Source organism: Scyliorhinus canicula, chromosome 11 (genome assembly GCF_902713615.1).
Source record: "Scyliorhinus canicula chromosome 11, sScyCan1.1, whole genome shotgun sequence".
In the NCBI taxonomy this organism is placed as follows: domain Eukaryota; kingdom Metazoa; phylum Chordata; class Chondrichthyes; order Carcharhiniformes; family Scyliorhinidae; genus Scyliorhinus; species Scyliorhinus canicula.
The window spans coordinates 31,970,276-31,992,085 of NC_052156.1; the positions used below are offsets into that span (position 1 = coordinate 31,970,276).

At 43.1% G+C, this 21,810-nt stretch overlaps 1 protein-coding gene across 1 annotated transcript in view; it reads right to left on the reverse strand.

Annotated features, from left to right (window-relative positions):
* Positions 1-18,000, reverse strand: part of nup210 (nucleoporin 210) — a 164,504-nt gene extending 146,504 nt beyond the window's left edge. Inside the window, exons 1-3 of the mRNA XM_038812717.1 lie at positions 17,294-18,000; positions 1,833-1,969; positions 273-404 (exon numbers count right to left, since the gene is read on the reverse strand). Of these exons, the coding sequence (XP_038668645.1) occupies positions 273-404; positions 1,833-1,969; positions 17,294-17,451 (427 nt within the window). The 5' untranslated portion in view covers positions 17,452-18,000. The remainder of the gene's footprint in view (positions 1-272; positions 405-1,832; positions 1,970-17,293) is intronic.
* Between the last annotated feature and the right edge of the window lie 3,810 nt (positions 18,001-21,810).

Below are 21,810 nucleotides of genomic sequence, written 5' to 3' on the forward strand. Positions count from 1 at the left end.
GAGGATCGTGCCCACTAATTTTCAAAGTGGCATTTTCCCCTGCCATTGCACTGGTTATGTTTTCTATCTTGATTTAAATAAGTGAAATTTCCCTCTTGTTTGAAAGCTCACCAGTGAAAATCAACAGGAAGCATTTAATAATTTGGTCCCTTCAGCTCCGACTCATATGGCTGCATAATAAGTATTCCGACAAGATTTAAAATAGCCGAGGAACCCAAAATTTCTATGCATACAAAATTTCAGTGTCAGTTAGTAAGTGATTCATTATATACCTTCTGCATCCAAAGCTCGAATTCTCAATTTTAGTGGAGAATCTTCTAAATAAAGTTCACGAGTTGTGGACACAATTTCAATCTCATTGATGACATCAACTATTGCGTCACACCTCAACACTCGGCCAATTGCTATTGAAGAAGAAAAAAATTGGAAATTAAGGCACATGCAAGGATTTACGGGCAAGTAGATTTTTAAAAATTGCTGATCAATACTTCACAAACCCTAAAACTCACCAGAAAGAACTAATCTTTTTTGTCCGTGCAAGATCTTCAAATTGGAAGCGAGCACTTTTTAAAAAAAATACTGTATCTATTTTAAAAACAGGTGAACTTAAGATAGCTATTACATAAAACAGCTAACATTTATTACCAGCCAATTTTGTCCAAATCCCAATAGATGAAATCTTTAGCTGCTTTTAAAAGTGCTCATCACGATTCAATCATTTTTGATCCGGGAAGTCCAGATCCAATTGTATGTTCCCCCAGTTTCTCAACTGGTGGAAGCAGTAAAGAACAGAGGATGAATCAGCTCACACACATAACAAAGAAAGAAAAAGAACTGAGAAAGCAGCTCAATAGGAGCAGAAAAGTCACATGTAGGATGATGTCAATTTGTGGAGAGTAATGAATCAAAAATATTCAAGTTATTAAAAGGTGCAACTGAGACAATTTACATATTAAACATTAGCAGAGTGAAGCAGCATTGACACAGGTCTAACAAATCTTAAAATGTCAACTGTGCTTTCAAGAGAAAACATCGAGAGGTTGAAGCACACAGATGAGACAATGCATAACGAACGGTTGAGGACTCTGGGTCTGTACTCGGAGTTTAGAAGGATGGGTGGCTCTCATTGAAACTTATAGGATACTGTGAAGCCCTGGATAGAGTGGACGTGGAGAGATGTTTCCACTTGTAGGAAAAGCTAGAAGCAGAGGACACAACCCTCAGACTAAAGGGACGATCCTTTAAAACAGAGACGAGGAGGAATTTCTTCAGCCATGAGGGCGGTTAATTTGTGAAACTCTACCGCAGAAGGCTGTGGAGGCCAAATCACTGAGCGTCTTTAAGACAGAGATAGATAGGTTCTTGATTAATAAAGGGCCAGGGGTTATAGGGAGAAGGCAGGAGAATGGGGATGAGAAAAATATCAGCTATGTTTGAATGGCGGAGCAGACTCGATGAGCTGAGTGATCTAATTCTGCTTCAATGTCTTATGGTCTCATTAATACCCTGGGCAGCTCCAAGAAGATGCTTTTTTCTCATTGCAGAGAGATCTGGAGTTGTTCGAAAACCAGCCACTTACCAGCATACTTGCTGATAAGGGATTACAATGGGAAAACAAAATTAGAACATTTAAATTGCCCCCAAAAATTTAATTTGTAATACTTTGATGTGAGCGAGAAATTACAAAGGTTTTCAAACCGTCTCAGTTTCTATAGCCAAATATATCAATAACATAAATCTAGTAATTGAAAACAGACAGGCAACTTCATATAATATAGCACTGTTTCAATATACCTTTCAGAATATTAACATTTTGCATAGAAAAACTATACCTATTTCTTCAGCAAAGATAATGCTGGTGAGGCGTGCTGGTTGGGATGCATGTGCCACAACAACCGCTCTTTGTGAACACTGACGATCACTTGGGTTTATGGGCTCAATACTCGCAACCTCAGGTCTTGTTGACCACCTACAAAAAAAAATCACAATTAAGCTTTTCTGGATAATTAAACTGACATTAGAACATAGAACATAGAACACTACAGCGCAGTACGGGCCCTTCGGCCCTCGATGTTGCGCCGACCTGTGAAACCATCTGAAGCCTATCTGACCTACCACTATTCCATTTTCATCCATATGTCTATCCAGTGACCACTTAAATGCCCTTAAGTTGGCGAGTCTACTACTGTTGCAGGCAGGGCGTTCCACACCCCTACTACTCTCTGAGTAAAGAAACTGCCTCTGACATCTGTCCTATATCTCTCACCCCTCAATTTAAAGCTATGTCCCCTCGTGTTGGTCATCACCATCCGAGGAAAAGACTCTCACTGTCCACCCTATCTAACCCTCTGACTATCTTATATGTCTCTATTAAGGTCACCTCTCAGCCTTCTCCTCTCTAACGAAAACAACCTCAATTCCCTGAGCCTTTCCTCGTAAGACCTTCCCCTCCATACCAGGCAACATCCTAGTAAATCTCCTCTGAACCCTTTCCAAAGCTTCCACATCCTTCCTATAATGTGGTGACCAGAACTGCACGCAGTACTCCAGGTGTGGCCGCACCAGAGTTATGTACAGCTGCAGCATGACCCTGTGGTTCCGAAACTCAATCCCCCTGCTTATAAAGGCTAGCACACCATATGCCTTCTTAACAGCCCTATTAACCTGGGTGGCAACTTTCAAGGATTTATGTACCTGGATGCCGAGATCTCTCTGTTCATCTACACTACCAAGAATCTTGCCATTAGCCCAGTACTCTGCATTCCTGTACTCCTTCCAAAGTGAACCACCTCACACTTTTTCCGCATTAAACTCCATCTGCCACCTCTCAGCCCAGCTCTGCAGCTTATCTATGTCCCTCTGTATCCTATAACATCCTTCAGCACTATCCACAACTCCACCGACCTTCGTGTTCATCTGCAAATTTACTAACCCATCCTTCTACCCCCTCTTCCAGGTCATTTATAAAAATGACAAACAGCAGTGGCCCCAAAACAGATCCTTGCGGTACACCAATAGTAACTGAACTCCAGGATGAAACATTTGCCATCAACCACCACCCTCTGTCTTCTTTCAGCTAGCCAATTACTGATCCAAACCGCTAAATCACCTTCAATTCCATACTTCCTTATTTTCTGCAATAGCCTACCGTGGGGAACCTTATCAAATTAGGAGCAGGCTCACAATAGCAAAGAGCCATCAATTCATCACACCACTGCCAGGTTATGAGATTGGGTCATTTTTCCCATTTGCATTCAGCTTCACCAAGAACTGAATCTCCAAGCAAAGACGCCATGTGCAAGTTGATTTGGCATATAGATGACCCTGCTTGGATGCCAAAATGCATGTTTAGGCCTCAACGTCAATCCATATGTTCAGTTAATAAATACAAGTCTAGGGCTAAACCCGCTTCCTTTTTTACAGCTCAACTACATGTCTTGAGTTTATACTCACTTTAGGTCAGTGCATTAGATCAAGCAGGCAATATGGGCCTTGCTGCCAATAAGATGCATGGGGGTTAGTAAAGTGCAGGAAGTTTAAGTCATGCCCATAAAGAGCACACCACATATTGCAGAGTCAAACTTTTCTCGAATTTCAAAATGCCAATCACTTGCATTCCAATAGCCCCTGCCTTTGGAAGTTTTTCCAGAGTTTCTAAAGATCAACTTATACACCGTGAACAACTTCATAGAATCCTACAGTGCAAAAGGAGATTATTCGGCTCATCAAGTCTGCACCAACACTCCGAAAACCCATCTTATCCCTGTAACCCCACCTAACCTTTGGAGGCTGGAATCAAACCTGCACCCCTGGTACTGTGAGGCTGCAGTGCTAACCAGTGTGCTACCATGCCACTCGCACAATTTATACTGTCCCACAGAATTTTTTCAATCATTGCCCACTACCATTCTTTAATTACTCGATCGATTCCTTGCTCTCACAGTGAATGGTACAAGGTTAGCAGCTCCCCAATCCTCCAGCACCATGCTTGTAGCCCGAGGATTGGGAAATGACTGAGCCTTCTTAATTTCCTCCGTTGCTTAACTGTCTGGGATAACATTGTATCTGGGCCAGGCTATTTATTTACTTCAATATTTCTTCTCTCACGATAGTTGCACCAATCCAATATTTTGCACTCCTCTCAATCATGTATGCAACATCCCCTTCTGTCAAGAAGCCAGAGACAAACTTAATAATTAAGAACCAATGTCCTTGTTTTCTGAATTTACATACAAGCTTCTCGGTCCACCTTAGTACCACGAACCCATATACCTTGATAATTCTTACTCCTCCAACTTCACTCAGCCCAATACTTACCACACTAAAAATAAAAATCCAGCTCCTGGTATAATTCAGACCCACCCAATTCCCTCTTCCCCCAGTTTACCTCTGATGTTAGTTTCTCTGCAGTTTGGCCTTTCACACCTTTTGTTCTCTCTGGGGTCTGCCATTAGCACTCTTTCCCCTTGGTTCTGTGGCTATTAGTACCCCGTTTCCCTGGGTTTCTGTGGCTATGACTCATCTTGCAGTCTCACTCCACAGTATAAATATTTCCCACTTTCTGTCTTTAGCTTTGACAAAGGGTCATCTGGACTCGAAACGTTAGCTCTTTTTGTCTCCTACAGATGCTGCCAGACCTGCTGAGATTTTGCAGTATTTTCTCTTTGATCTCCCTAAACTGTTCCTTTCCTCTGCTTTTGACAGCCTTATTGCTATCCAATTATTCCATATCCCTTAACACTGGTACTTCATTCTCTCAAGATCTCAGATGTCAACTTCGAAGGTGCTGGCACTCTTTTAGTGTGGCCTTGAACAGCAAAGTGGGTATTTTATCTTCTGAAATGTCCTTTGTGAACTACAGTAACATTTGGTGCAAAAACAGAATGCTGGTGACTGCAGTAGAATTGAAAGCGCTGAATTCAGTATTCTTTGTAAATCAGCTATGGGCTTCAGGCATTGCCATTTACAATAGCAATCTCATTAAATTGTCAGTAAGCAACTATAGATCATTTTACTACAAACAATTATTTTGAAAATGTCCTCCCCCATGAATTGTGAGTGCGCAATTAGTTCACATCCACACTGACATCCATTACTGATCTAAGCCTACAAGAGACTTAATTAAAATAACCCTAGAAGATATACAGATTAACTGTGCTCAAAGACAATAATTCACAACTGTAGAACATTTGAGTGATGTTTAAATATGAAGTCTGGGATACAGGTCTGATGAAGTGTATAAATTTTCTTTCAATGTGATAAATATCCGCATCTGGCACATTTAAATTTTTTGTGAAGATCCTGTAACTTTTTGTTTGTATCAAAGAAAAAAAAGAACTGGGGACATTTCCCAAAAAGACCTCATACGAATAGAACATAGAACATGCTGAAGGAGGCCATTTGGCCCATCGAGTCTGCACCGACCCACTTAAGCCCTTACTTCCACCCAACCCCCCTAACCCAATAACCCCTCCTCACCTTTTTTTTTTCCGGCCACGAAGGGCAATTTATTACGGCCAATCCACCTAACCTGCACGTCTTTGTACTGTGGGAGGAAACCGGAGGAAACCCATGCAGACACGGGAAGAGCGTGCAGACTCCGCACAGACAGTGACCCAGCAGGGACTCGAACCTGGCGCTGTGAAGCCACAGTGCTACTCACTTGTGCTGCCAAGACTTGGAATGAAAAGTACCAAGATCATATGACGCAGACCCGCCATGTTTGCACCAGCTCGCTGCAAGTACAACTCAGCTAAAACACACTACCCTGCCTTTTGTAAGATTACAGGGAAGCATTTTCTCCTCAGATAAATATCCAATTTTTTTTTTTTGCCACCTCACTCAGGTGGTAAATTCTAGATCATTGCCACTCACCGTGCAAGATTGATTCTCATGTCGCCTGATTCTTTTATCGATCGCCTCAAATCAATATTGTCTAGTCCTTGATTCTTCTGCCGATGGGACGTTTCTCTCCACCTACTCTGTCCAGACCCCCAACATCTCAATCAAATCAAATCTCCTCTCAAAGTTCCGCAACTTTAGATTGCGACCTTTCTCCTCCACCTCAAACACCTTTCAAAAAAAATCTCAATGCAAACCCCCAACCACATCAGCTAACCTTTGTTCTTACAATTGCTAGTTTGTTGCAATCTCTTACAGCTCAATCACAATCTCCCTCCCTCGAGTCCTGACAAAGAGTCAAAGGACTTGAAAACGTTAACTCTCTCTCTCCTAACAGATGCTACCAGACCTTCTGAGTTTTTCCAGCATCCTCTGTTCTTGTTTCAGACTCCAGCATGTGCAGTATTTTGCTTATTCTCCTCTCAACCTTCCCTTCTTTATAGAGAACTGCCCCAACTTCGCCAATCTAAGTTAGTGAAGTCTCATTCTCAGAAGTATTCTCTTAAATCAATAAAACTTTGTTTCACCAATCTTTTTTTTAAATAAATTTAGAGTACCCAATTCATTTTTTCCAATTAAGGGGCAATTTAGCGGGGCCAATCCACCTACCCTGCGCATCTTTCGGTTGTGGGGGTGAAACCCATGCAAGCACAGGGAGAATGTGCAAACTCCACACGAACAGTGACCCAGAGCCAGGATCGAACTTGGGACCTCGGCGCCGTGAGGCATCAGGGCTAACCCACTGTGCCACCGTGCAGTCCCTGTTTCACAAATCTAATAATGATGTGGAGATGCCGGCGTTGGACTGGGGTGAGCACAGTAAGAAGTCTCACAACACCAGGTTAAAGTCCAACAGGTTTGTTTCAAACACGAGCTTTGGGAGCACTGCTCCTTCCTCAGGACACCCGAGGAAGGAGCAGTGCCCCGAAAGCTCATGTTTGAAACAAACCTATTGGACTTTAACCTGGTGTAATAAGACTTCTTACTCTACAAATCGAATAGGAAGCTTTGAGGAAGTGACAATTTCTGAAAACGTTCAGTCCAGTGAACTTTCTTGAATTTAATATAATTTATTGTTGTTTTGAAAAAGTGAACAAGAATAATAAAGAACAATCCAACACAGGAACAGACCCTTCAGTGGTCCAAGCCTGTGCCAATCCAGTGTCCTATCTAAACCAACCGTCTGTATCCTTCTATACCCAGTCTGTTCTTGTGCCTATCCAGATAAGTCTTAAAGGTCATTAGCGTATCTGCCTCAACCACCTCACTTGGCACTGCATTCCAGGTCACCACCATCCTCTCGGTGTAAAATAACTTGCCCCCCACATCTCTTCTCTCCCCTCTCTCTCTCTCCCTCCCCCCCCCCCCCCCCCCCCCTCCTCACCTTGAACTTGTGCCCACTTGTAATTGTCATTTCTGCTCTGGGAAAAAGCCTCCAACTGTTCACCCTATCTATACTCCTAATAATTTTATACGGTCTATTAGGTTGCCCTTCAGCCTCCGTCTCTCTAGGGAGAACAATCACAGTTTATTCAATCTCTCCTTATACCCAATACCTTCCATACCAGGCAACATCTTGGTAAACCTTTTCTGTACTCTCCCCAAACCCTCCATGTTCTTCTGGCAGTGTGGTGACCAGAATTGGACACAGTATTCCCAAATGTGGCTTAACCAACGTTCTATATAACTGCAACATAATTTTAGCTTTTATACTCTATACCCCATCCTGTGAAGGCAAGCATGCCAAATGCTTTCTTTAACACCATTTCCACATGTGCTGCCACTTTTAAGGATCTGTGCACCTGCACGCCCAGATCTCTGCGTCTTTATGCTCCTGATGGTTCTGCCATCTATTTTATAGCTCCCACCCGAATTGGATCTACCAAAATGCATCACATCGCATTTGTCCAGGTTAAATTCCATCTGCTATTTCTCTGCCCAATTTTGCAACCTATCTATATCCTGTTGTATTCTCTGACAATATTCATCACTATCCGCAACTCTTGCAATCTTAGTATCATTCGCAAACTTGCTAATCAGACCCACTACGTTTTCTTCCAAGTCATCCCTGCAAAACACCACTAGTCACTAGGATAGATGCGGGCAGGTTGTTTCCACTGGCAGGTGAAAGCAGAACTAGGGGCATATCCTCAAAATAAGGGGAAGTAGATTTAGGATTGAGCTTAGGAGGAACTTCTTCACCCAAAGGGTTGTGAATCCATGGAATTCCTTGCCCAGTGAAGCAGTTGTGGCTCCTTCGTCAAATGCTTTTAAGTTAAAGATAGGTCGTTTTTTGAAGAATAAAGGGTTATGGTGTTTGGGCCGGAAAGTGGAGCCGAGTCCACAAAAGATCAGCCATGATCTCATTGAATGGCGGAGCAGGTTCGAGGGGCCAGATGGCCTACGCCTGCTCCTAGTTCTTATGTTCTTAGTTACAGACCTCTATTCAGAAAAACACCCTTCCACTGTTACCCTCTTGTCTTCTATGGCCAAGCCAGTTCTGAATCCATCCAGCTAGTTCACCCCTGACCCCATGTGATTTAATTTTTTGCATTAGCCTGCCATGAGGGACGTTATCAAATGTTTTACTAAAGTCCATATAGAATTCAAGTATTAATAGTTCTCCCTCCCCTGATCCATATCTAATCTCATGAATTGGTAAATTTTCTACACATGTCCGAGTTCAGTCCAAGTCCATACAAATATCAGATGAGGAAGAGGGTCTGAGAGATCCAGCAGAAACGTAAAGACAAGCTAATGTTTCCAAATTTATGTTGGCTCGCTACAACCTAACATACTTTAAAATAATTTTTAAAAGAACATTCTGGAAGAACTCAACTTGCCAGACAGCTGTGTTTAAAAGCTGTATTGCAGTACTATTACTTGCAATAAAACAAATTTGCTCCTGGTATTCCTTTTTAGATACAAAATACACAATTTCGTAAAGTCTTTTAGACAGGGTAGTTGCTTAGAACAAAGAAAATTACAGCACAGGAACAGGCCCTTCGGCCCTCCCAGCTTGCACCGATCCAGATCCTTTATCTAAACCTGTCGCCTATTTTCCAAGGATCTACTTCCCTCTGTTCCCCGCCCGTTTATATACCTGACTAGGTGCATCTTAAATGATGCTATCGTGCCCACCTCTATCACCTCCGCTGGCAAAGCGTTCCAGGCACCCACCACCCTCTGCGTAAAAAACTTCCCACGCACATGTCCCTTAAACTTTCCCCCTCTCACCTTGAAATCGTGACCCCTTGTAAGTGACACCCCCACTCTTGGAAAAAGCTTGTTGCTATCCACCCTGTCCATACCTCTCAATTTTGTAGAATTCAATCAAGTCCCCCCTCAACCTCCATCTTTCCAACGAAAACAATCCTAATCTACTCAACCTTTCTTCATAGCTAGCACCCTCCATACCAGGCAACATCCTGTTTTCCAGGAGTGGGAAACTAGAACTGGGTCACAGTCTCAGAATCCAGGAGTAGCTATTCCACACCGAACTAAAAAATATGTACATATGAAATAGGGGCAGAAGTAGACTTTTTGAGCCTGCTCCGCCATTCAATAAGATCATGGTTGATTGTTGGGTTTCTAATTCCACATTCCCATTTACCCAATAACCTTTGATTCCCCAGCCTAGCAAGCATCCATCTGCTTCCGCCTTCTGAGGCAAAGAGTGTTGAAGTATCACAACCCTCAGAAAATATTTCTCCTCATTTTGTTCTAAAAGGGCAAACCTGTTTTAGAATAGTGTCCCCTAGTTCTGGGCTCACCCAAAAGAGGAAACATCCTTTCCACTACCACTTTGTCAAAACAATTAAAGATCTTTTAGACGTCAATCAAGTCACCTTCCCTCACAAGACATATCACTCATTCCAGGTATCAATGTGATAAATATCTTCTTAACTGGCCCAACACATATCATAGATCATAGAATTTACAGTGCAGAAGGAGGCCATTCAGCCCATCGAGTCTGCATCGGCTCTTGGAAAGAACACCCTACCCAAGGTCAACACCTCCACCCTATCCCCATAACCCAGTAACCCCACCCAACACTAAGGGCAATTTTGGACACTAAGGGCAATTTATCATGGCCAATCCACCTAACCTGCACATCTTTGGACTGTGGGAGGAAACCGGAGCACCCGAAGGAAACCCACACACACACGGGGAGGATGTGCAGACTCCCCACAGACAGTGGCCAAGCTGGAATCGAACCTAGGACCCTGGAGCTGTGAAGCAATTGTGCTATCCACAATGCTACCGTGCTGCCCTATATATCCTTCCTTAAATAAGTAGGCCCAAAACTGCACACAGTATTTGAGATGTATTCACACCAATACCCTGTATAACTGTAGCATAACATCCTTACTTTTATGTTCAAATCCTCTCGCATTAAAGGATAGCATTCCATTAGCCTTCTTAATTATTTGTTGTATCTGCATACTAATATTTTGTGTCTCATGTAGTAGAGCATCTAAAAATCACTGCACCTCAGAATTCTCCAGCCTTTCTCTGTTTTAAGTAACACTTTTATTATTCCAGCCGCATTTTCCCACATTATACTCCATCTGTCAGACTTTTGCCCACTATCTAGAAGAAGGTCCTCAAGCTCCTTGGCTTCACAATATGCTTTCCTACCTATCTTTGTGTCTTCGCACCCCTCATCTAAGTAACTGATATACTTATTAAAAAGTTGAGGCCCCAGCACAAACCCCTGCGGATCTCCGCTTGTCACATCCTGCCAATCAGAAATAGACCCCATTCATGCCTACCGGTCAACCAATCTTCTATCCACGCTAATGTGCTGTCCTACTTCATGAGTGTTTAGTTTTTGTGATAACCTTTAATACAGCATCTTATCGAATGTGTTACAATCCCAATTGGTGTTATAACTAGACGGGAAGATACCAGAACAGAACTTTGGTTCAGGAGACCATACCTTTTCCTTTTTCAAAAAATAAAATGTGGAAGAACAGAGTCATAGGACTGCTAATTAAACATGATGAATTGGATTATAATACAATACCCCTTTACTTCCCCCTTAGCTTAACAAATATATACAGAATTAAAAGATTAACATGGATTTCAAAGTACAGATTGAGCTATAATGGTCTCACGAACATAGAAAGTCCCTTTTAAGCACACAAGATGACTGTGGTAAGACACACTCCTCTTTCAACTTAATAGCACACCAGACGACTCTTACACCGTGAGCCACGTTGCCTCACTGAACTCCAGTTTTCACACAAGTGACTTCAAAGTCTGCTTTCAAAAATCATACTTTCAAATCTTGTTTTAAATTATGTTTTCCCTTCACTGCTTCCAACAAGGTTTCATTTTCATGTTTTTCACCTTTCCCTTCAATTTTCCTTTGTCTTAAAGACTTTTACACACACACTCCCAAGGTCCAACCATCAATTTGCACAATTATTTCAAATAATGTCTCTCCAACTGTAGCAATTCCTCATAAATCTTCGCACTACTGAAAATATATTTCTGGCCTCTCAGAATCCAATTCCTTTTGAACTCTGGCTTTACTAAACTATAATCTATTCTGGTTCCCAGCCTCCTCTGTTCTGTTAACTCCTGACTTCTTGGAAACGTCTCTTAATTTCTCTAGTTTCCTTAACTAGCTGGACTTTAGATTTGCTGCATCTAGGGGCAGCAGGGTAGCTCAGTGGTTAGCACTACTGCCTCACAGCACTGAGGTCCCGGCCCTGGGTCATTTTCTGTGTGGAGTTTGCACATTCTCCCAGTGTTGCATGGGTTTTGCCCCCACAACCCAATAATGTGCAGAGGAGGTAGAATGGCCACGCTAAATTGCCCTTAATTGGAAAAAATTAATGGGGTACTCTAAAATTTAAAAACAAAATTCCTGCATCTGTTTTCTTAACCATTACTCCATATATGACTTTTCTTCCAGCAAGGCGGAGAGATGTTCCTCTTTAGCTTTCTAAAATGAACTGCCTCCTTCAGTCTCACTACCTATCTCCGACACAATCACATTAGCTAAACTAAAACATAAAAGCTTCTCCACCTTACAATGCCTCAGTTGCTAAGCAATCAGGGATTTATTTATTCTTCACGCCTTAGCCCTCTCTAAGCATAATAAAGACACAGTTGGAACTGAACCAACCCCACACATATAAACAGAACACAGTGCAGAAGGAAGTCATTCGGCCCATCGAGTCTGTACCGACTCACTTAGGCCCTCACTTCCACCCTATCCCCGTAACCCAATAACCCCTCCTAACCTTTTTGGTCACTAAGGGCAATTTATCATGGCCAACCCACCTAACTTACACGTCTTTGGACTGTGGGAGGAAACTGGAGCACCTGGAGGAAACCCACGCAGACAAGGGGAGATCGAATGTGGGATCCTAGCGCTATGAAGCCACAATGCTATCCACTTGTGCTACCGTTCTGCCCCAAACACCTTTATTCAGCATAAATCTAATGCTAGGTTTTACCCTTCCAGGCACAGAAACATTAAATTAAACCCACAAAACTACATTATTTTGAAAGTTTACCAATAAATCCCCTAAACCTCCTTTATTTTCCTAACAAATGACTTCTGGAGATCAAAGTACAGCATGTTTACAGGCTCCCCTTTATCCACAGCGCATGCTACTCCTTCAAAGAATTGCCTTTCTTAAAACCATGCTGACTCTTCCAGATTACCCCATGTTTTCCTTTTTTTTATATTAAGGGGCAATTTAGCATGGCTAATCCACCTACCATGTACATCCTTGGGTTGTGGGGATGAGACCCACGCAGACACGGGGAGAATGTGTAAACTCCACATGGACAGTGACCCAGGGCTGTGATCAAACCCAGGTCCTCGGCGCCATGAGGCAGCAGTGCAAACCACTGCCGCCCTACCTCAAGTTTTTCAAAGTCCCCAGCTATGACCTCTTTAATAATCAATTCTAACACCCTGCCCACATAAAATGTCAAACTAACTGGCTTATAGATTCCTGTTGTTTGTTCCCTCCCTTCTTGAATGGAGGGGCCAAATTTTCTACTTTATCGTCTGATGGAACCTTTGCAGCTATTTTTGGAATGTTTTTATATATGTAAGGAGACATAGTCAGCAAGGAAGACCGTGCAGAGCCGGCAGTGCAGGAAGACATGGCGGAGGTGCAGGATCCTGGGGTGGTGGCACAGTGGTCGATAGCATAGCTGGTGAAGTTCTTTGAGGAGAGCTGCGCTAAGCTAAAGAAAGAGACGCTGGACCCGATAAGGCATTGATTGATTGGGTGGAACAGAGTCTAGAAACCGAGCTTTGACAAAGAGTCATCGGACTCGAAACATTAGCTCTTTTCTCTCCCTACAGATGCTGCCAGACATGCTGAGATTTTCCAGCATTTTCCCTTTAGAGTCTAGAAACCCACGGACGGGCAGTTCAGGTGGAGGAAAAGGTGTCCGAGCAACAGGACCAATTAACCACTTTGGAGGCCGAGATGGGGCTGATGAAGGACCACCAGAAAAGGTTGCAGGAGCAGTTGGAGGACTTGGAGAACGGGTCCAGGAGACAGAACCTGAGGATCGTCGGACTCCCAGAGGGCTTTGAGTTTTTGGACGCGAGGGCATATGTATCAAGTATGCTGGAAAGGTTGATGGGAGATGGGGCGTTTACGCGGCCCTTGGAAGTGGACAGACCGCATAGAGCTCTTGCAAAGAAGCCGCGAGCGAATGAACCGCCGAGAGTGATGGTGGTGTGAATGCATCAGTTCCCGGACAAGGAACAGATTTTGCAATGGGCAAAGCAGGTACGGAGCTGCCTGTGGGAGAACTGTGAGTTGCGCATCTACCAGGACCTGGGCGCGGAACTGGCCAAAAGGCAAGCCGGATTTAATAGGACAAAAATCGGCCCTCTTCAAGAAGGAGGTGAAGTTCAGAATGTTGTGTCCAGCACAGAAGCCCCCCAACTAGGCTGAATACTTGGAACATCAGAGAGCTAAATGGGCCGGTTAAGAGGGCTCACGTGTTCGTGCATCTGAGGGGATTGAAGGCGGATGTAGCGAGGTTACAAGAGACACACCTATAGGTTATAGACCAGATCAGATTGAGGAAGGGTTGGGCCTGCCAGGTATTTCATTCAGGACCCGTTAGAGGGGATGGGGGAGATTATGCGAATCTTAGGGGAATTTGGCAGGTTTTCGGGTTATAAATTGAATATGGGGAAAAGCGAGATGTTCGCAATCCAGGCGAGCGTGCAGGAGAGGAAACTGGGAGAGCTGCCGTTTAGAATGGTAGGAAGGAGCTTTCGCTATCTGGGAATCCAGGTGGCACAGGAATGGGAAACATTGCACAAGTTAAACTTGCCCCGGCTTGTAGAACAAATGAAGGACTTCAGGAGATGGGACATGCTCCAGTTGTCACTGGTGGGGAGGATACAGACCATGAAAATGACGGTCCTCCCCAGATTTATATTTGTCTTTCAGTGTCTCCCCATCTTTATTCTGAGGGCCTTTTTTAAATGGGTGAATAAGGTGATTATGGGCTGTGAGAGGGCGTGTAAAACCCCGCGAGAGAAGAAAGTGTTGCTGGGGCGTAGTCGGGGATAGGGATGGAAATGTTTTATGTACCATGTTTATGTTGCTGTTGTCTTATTACTATTATAAAAACTATAAATACCCCAATAAAATGTTTGTTTAAAAAAAAAACAAAATTTGCTTCATTCTGGAAAGGTTCTATCAGACTGGCAAGTAGAGACTCTTGGTACCCATTTTTACATTTCCAGAACTCTTTTTACTCAAGAGGTTGGGAATCACTGACATTCCCAACTCCAGGGATCTGTAAATGTTCAGCTATTAAGTACACAGAAGACAGAAATTTATAGATTTTTGGGCACAATGGCGATTAAGAGACATGGGTGTAGTGCTAGCCACTGGGTGGAGTTGAAGGATATCGGCCATGATCAAGGGAAAGTTAAAAGGACCAAAAGGCCTGCTCTTGCTCCTATTTCCCAATGGGGTTTGGCTATCTGCTGGTGTGTTTTCAAGTATCTTACAATATTTCTGCTTCAACTATAATGTTTTCCACTTAATAGGATACAGGAGTCTGGTTCTGACTGTGTTTCCCTCCCCCCTTTCCTCAATGACATGGATCATTCCCATATTCTGAGTGTATTTACACTGGTTTTACACCAGCACCAGTAGAAAGCTATTTGGGTTTTGCACAGACACTAAGCTGGGATGTAAATTTTGTTACACAAGCTGAAGCTTCTCGTCTCTTCCAGGAAGCATTATTAAAATTTGCACTGGTGCAGTGGATTTGCGCGCTGCACCTATGGAAACCGCAGCATAATTGCTGAGCAGAAGCACATCATACTGATGGTGCCAGTCATCACGAGAATGAGCCTTGGAAAAATATATAGAATCATAGAATTTATAGTGCTGAAGGAGACCATTCAGCCCATCATGTCTGCACCAGCCCTTGGAAAGAGCCCCCTACTTAACCCCACATCTCCACCCCATCCCCATAACACAGTAGCCCCATCTAACCTTTTGGATAATAAGGGGCAATTTAGCTTGGCCAATCCACCTAACCTGCACATCTTTGAACTGTGGGAGGAAACCGGAGCACCTGGATGAAACCCACGCAGACATGGGGAGAATGTGCAGACTCCAAATAGATGGTCACCCAAGGCCAGAATTGAACCCTGGAGCTGTGAGGAAGCAATGCTAACTAACCACTGTGCCATCCCCTATTTATTTTATCCCCACATGTATTTATATACACTCAAGTGATATAAAATAGATCATTGGCTAGTAACTTTAAGGACACCCTCTGTGTGTTTTCCACCATCTTAGAAACACAGCTATGGGGCCATTCAGGCCCTCGTGCTTATTCTGACAGTTAGATAAGATCACCGTCTACCATGCCAGTCTAATACATTTGCTTAACAAAGATCTATCAATCTCAGGTTTGAAATGGAGTTTAATGCAGAAAAATGTGAGGTGATTCATTTTGGAAGGAATAACAGGAAAACAGAGTACTGGGCTAATGGTAAGATTCTTGGTAGTGTGGATGAGCAGAGAGATCTCGGTGTCCATGTCCATAGATCCCTGAAAATAGTCACCCAGGTTGAGAGGGTTGTTAAGAAGGTGTACGGTGTGTTAGCTTTTATTGGTAGAGGAATTGAGTTTCGGAGCCCTGAGGTCATGTTGCAGTTGTACAAAACTCTGGTGCAGCCGCATTTGGAGTATTGCGTGCAGTTCTGGTCGCCGCATTATAGGAAGCATGTGGAAACATTGGAAAGGGTAGAGAGGAGATTTACAAGGATGTTGCCTGGTATGGAGGGAAGATCTTACGAGGAAAGGCTGAAGGACTTGAGGCTGTTTTTGTTAGAGAAGAAGGTTAAGAGGTGACTTAATTGAGGTATACAAGATGATCAGAGGATTAGATAGGGTGGACAGAATGCCTTTTTCCTTCGATGGTGATGTCCAGCACGGGGGGGACATAGCTTTAAATTGAGGGGAGATAGATATAGGACAGATGTCAGAGGTAGGTTCTTTACTCAGAGAGTAGTAAGGGCATGGAATGCCCTCCCTGCAACAGTAGTGGACTCGCCAACACTGAACGCATTCAAATGGTCATTGGATAGGCATATGGGCGATAAGGGAATAGTGTAGATGGGCTTTAGAGGGGTTTCACAGGTCAGTGCAACATCGAGGGCCGAAGGGCCTGTACTGCGCTGTAATGTTCTATGAAATATTCAATTCACCTGGATCCACAACGTGCTTCTTCAAGGGGAGTGGGGTATGTGAGAAAGTGCTTTCCCACTTCACCCCTGAATTGCTGAGCTCTTAGTTTCTGCAAGTGTTCTTGGACTGGACCAAATTAGGCAGCAAACCAGCAAGGCAATAAGTGTTCCTGTTGTTCTACAATAGTACGTGAAAACCGTACAATCCGGAGACTCTACTTAGTAGCAAGTAAATAGATAAATACACAAAACTGCATAGTTCTAAAAATCAGGAGGCAATTCAAAATGAGGGCGCCCGCGACAGGGGTAAACGAGGGAGATTAACCTGTAGACGTTGTCACTAAGCTGTGTGAAGTTCATAGCATGAGAATTTACACTGCACACTAGAAAGAATACTTATACAGTCCGCCCACTGGTTGGCCAGTGCATATTTTACGCGGTTTAGTGAATCGAGACTCGGCAAATCCTTTAATATTAATTCTGTCTGGCACGAAGAAATGGCGTATAACCTTCAAGCAAAGCAACCACTCACTCACTCCACGTGCGCTCAATGGAAGTGACTGTACGGGATTCAGCCAGCAACTGTTGTATTTACACATCACGGGATGTCAAAGGGAAAAATAAATGGTGAACACACTCGTTTAACAAAAAAATAGATTGTCGTTTGGTCACTCTTACCATTTGTAACATCCTTCCGCCGCTTCTAAGGTAAAGTTGACAGTTGTGCTTCTAGCATAGGGAAGTAAAACTTTGGGAATATTCAGTTTTGAGGCTTCAGAATAAAAATGCATGCAGCTCGCCAGAATCAAAATCCAGTTGTGAAAGTAGAGACCCATATTCTGCTTCGTCACAGTTCAAAGTATAACAAGATTAATGGAGGCAAACTTGAGGTCAAGTCCGAAATGAAGGCTGGTGACAAGACCAAAGCAAACAAATGGGGTTTTGTACCAAACGGGCAATGAATGGTTTCACTCGGCGAGGGCCCAGACACCACCAGTACAAGCGAGTCTCTCTCCTGCTCATGGAGAATTGAGAAGACGGGCGGACATGTTGCAGTTAAAGGATACAAAATAACCCGCGTGTATCTATCTAACCGCCAGGGTTATTCTGATACTCGTCACACTGCCTCTGACAGACAAGTTTCACTAAGTAACGGAAAGCGTGGGACGTATATGGTGAATTTTTTTAAACTACAAGGACAAAGCCCAGTGATTCCCTCAGCTCTTCCTGGAATACACTGCACGGTGCTGCCCTTCACCACAATGCTTCAAACAACCGGCCTTCCAAGCGCCGCCGGCTCTCACTAAGACCTTTTTAGTGTATTTGCAAAAAGCAGCTTCAAGCCGGCATTGCCTCTGTCCTCCACACAAGAACTACCCGCCTTTTCCTACCATTCGATCAACGACACTCCACCCTCAAAACTGCAGTCCGTGATTAAAACCAACGCATGCGCCCGGAAGGATGGACCTATTAACCCACTCGCCGCTAGACTCAAATCTATTCCATCTTTCACCTCCTCTTGCCTCCGCCATCCAAAATCGGGGGAAATCACGATTCCGTGTAAAGAAAATAAGGAAGTCCTTGTGTGTGTGTTTTTCTTCCTCAATCGTTTTTCAGCGTCTCTTAGAGACTGCAGTCTGAGAACTTCCTGGTGAAAACTGGACAGTAATTAAACACCGAATAATCTTTCGCCAGCTCCTGTTTACAATAATCAGACTGTGCAGGACAAACTTTTGGTTTGTGCTTTCGGTAACGTGCGATTTCCCGTCCATTAAAATAAACAGGTGCAAAATCCCAGATGAAAGAGGAGAGGGAACAATATCATGATTTTAACATATTAAATTACCTTTGGGGGTTTCCATATGACTTAGGTGATATCATTTGTGTCCCTGCAAAAGAAAATTGGACATCTGTTTCATCGTGGTTCACCAGAGTAGCAGAAAATGCCAGGTACACGATCAGAGGAGGACATTGTGTGTGTGTGCTCAAGGCGTTATTTAAATATTATTTTTTGAAATTAATGGGGTTCTATTATTTGTGGCCCGTTTGTTCGTTTTCTTAAAAAAAATGATATTGATACAGCCCAATGCCGCCTTAATTATTCAATTGAAAAGGGCACCTGTGAGGAGTGAAGCCAAGTTAACATTTCAGGTGGGTGACGCATCAGAATATGTGGAACTGGATTTTCTGGTCAGAGGCGAAGCTGCTGAATTTAAGAAAAGTTGCCAAAGCAGATCTATTTGACTTGATCTTCCCACATCCTGGTAGCAATTTAAATTTGGTGCAAAACCAAGGGAATCTCTTGGTGTGCAACAGCATTGTTTTGATTGCTCCTGTCACACACATTGGGAGATTTCAGTACGTTAGAAGTGCTGTATGCATTGTTATCAAGAAAATGTTGACATTTAACCGCATGAGAAGATATTCAGACGGGCTACTAAAAACTTGGTCAAAGAGGTAGCTTTCAAAGGAGGCAGAGATTTTGGGAGGAGATTCCATAGCTTGGGGCCTGGGCAGCAAGGGGTGATGTGAGAGTGACTGCCCTCGGCAGTGAGGCAGCATTTGACTGAGTGCGGCATTAAGGAGCCTTCACAAAACTGGAGTCCAGTGGGAATCAGTTGTAAGCTCTCCACTGGTTGAAATGACACTTAGCACAAAAAAGATGGTGTGGTTGTTGGAGTTCATTTTTTTTAAATTGAGATTTTAACGGTTTGTTTCTACAAAGTTTACAACACCAAGTTTAAGTCCAACAGGTTTATTGGGAATCATGAGCTTTTGGAGTGTAGCTCCTCCATCAGTTGACTCACTGATGAAGGAGCTGCGCTCCAAAAGCTTGTGATTCCAAATAAACATGTTGGACTTTAACCTGGTGTTGTGAGACTTCTCACTGTGCCCACACCAGTCCAAAGCCGACATCTCCAACATCATGGCTACCATACAATAACAGGAGTAACGTCCTCCACCCACCAATATAAGCTAACCCTCCTCACCCTCTGACTGTTTAAATATTTTATTGGTTTCGCATTTTATATTACATATTTTTAGGGTAATTGTTTTTTACATGTGACAGTACAATCAGAAAAAGCGGGAAGCATTGCATGCAAGGTACCCAGACAATCTCGTCACTATCCTAGCCCCCCTTGTGGATGTACATTGGCTTGACTCGTCCCCCGGTTTTATTTACAAGTTTCCATAGAGGGGGTGGGTGGATGGTGGTGCACCCCCCCCCCCCCCCCCCCCCCCCCCCGTACATTGCTAGTTTGGCGTGTGTTTGTCCCCGTTCTGCCCTAGGACCATTTGACCCTGCTGTCAGGTCCTTTCTTCACATGTGACCTTGCTCTTGGCTCCCCATAAGACATGGGAGCACCCTCTCCTTCTCTCTCTTTATTCTTTGGGTCTTTTGTGGCCCCTCTGTGGAGCCCCTTCCCCTGGTCTATTGGCTGTTCGCGAACAGACCCTGGAATAAGTTGGTGAATGGTTCCCAAGTCTTATGGAAGCCCTCTTCCAATCCTCAGATGGCGAATTTTATTTTCTCAGGTGGAGAAATTCCAACAGGTTGGACAGCCTTACTCCAACGCTAGCACAAGCCACTATCTCACTAAGTCCCAAGGATATCTATGTAATATCCTTCAGGGAAGAAAACCTATCACCCTCGTCTGACCTAGATGTAATTGTCAAATACTAGTGACTTGACTCTGAAGGCTTGCCAGTGATGTCCACACCCCAACAAGAATAAAAAATGAGCTCTAAGAATACCTGACTGCACTGAGTCTTGAGTCTTGAGGGGGTGGAGTAGCAATCTATTGTATTCTTACTGCTTATTAGTGTATTTTCTCATATTTCCCTTTTGGATGCTTCCTGCTGTAATGGTTATGGGATCTCTTCCTGGTTGTTCAAAAAACAAAAGGTCTTCAGCCATGTGCATTATGTGTGAACAAACTGACAGGTACTGCAATAAATAAGCCAACTATACGTTACATGCCTCACAGCAGTGCACTGCGGTAAGGTCCTAAATATGGAGATCTTTACCTAATCCTCTGATGAGGTCACGTCTCACAGGCAGCACATGGGACAGGGCGGCACGGCTGCCAACAAGTGAGTCAGGGCCCTCTGGCCCTAGATCCCCCAGAGGACGCCTGCAACCTCTCCATCCAACTTTGTTTTATCAAGATAAATGCAACATGTATTAAAATTCACATACCTCTTCAACCCAAAATAACCAAAACCTTGCTGCTAATATATGTCATGTCTCACAATAAATCATTTGGAGAATTTTCTAACAAAAGCTACCGTTGAGATTTAGCTGAAAGATTGGGTATATTCACCAAAGATAAATTTGTCCTCCCAGAAGTCATAATCCAGGTTTCAATTTAAGAAATGTATCAACCCCTAATAACAGTTTTGCTACTCCTCCTGGTCAATGTTTGTTAAGTACACCCATGATATGCTATTAGGTTCAACTGGTCATCTACTTATTGAGGGGACTTTGGCGTCTTTAATTAAATGGTTTATTTTCCACCCGAGTGGTGGCATCCAAGAACTTTCAATGCAATTTTTTTTGCTGTTAAATGCTTAGACTTTTAGGAACATCTTTTATAAATTTATTATAACAGTATATTGGACTATTGTAACTTTAAAATTACTTGTAAATATTTCCATGCATGGTATTTAATATGATATAAGTGCATGTGGCACTTGATTACACCAAGAAGACACCTTAAAATAAGGTGGCTGTGATATTCTATACAGATTGAATGTTAAAATTGGTCAGGAATGGAAACCAACCATTTGTTGTGTCGAGACATCATAAGTCTGCAGAACTCAGGAAGTGACTGAACAGTTTGTCTTTAAAACTCACCACATCCTGCCATATGACATTTATCTAGTCAAAAAAATGTTTGTTCCATTGCTAACTTAAAATGTCTGACTTCTTTAATTGACGATAAAGATGCATTTTTTAAGAAGCGTTTGCACTATTTGGGTAACTAAATTATCCAAGCATTTGTTACAATTCACTTATTATACAGCAAGTTTAATGTAAAGCAATGAGATAGGAGAGACAAGAGCTAGACCTGAAAAATGTGCATTAAATGGACAAGCTAAGAATGACAGCAGGGAAGTGAGTTCCTATCAGCTTAAAAAAGATTTAGTATAACTTGTTTAAAATTAGTTTCAGCAAGATATCTCCAAATCAT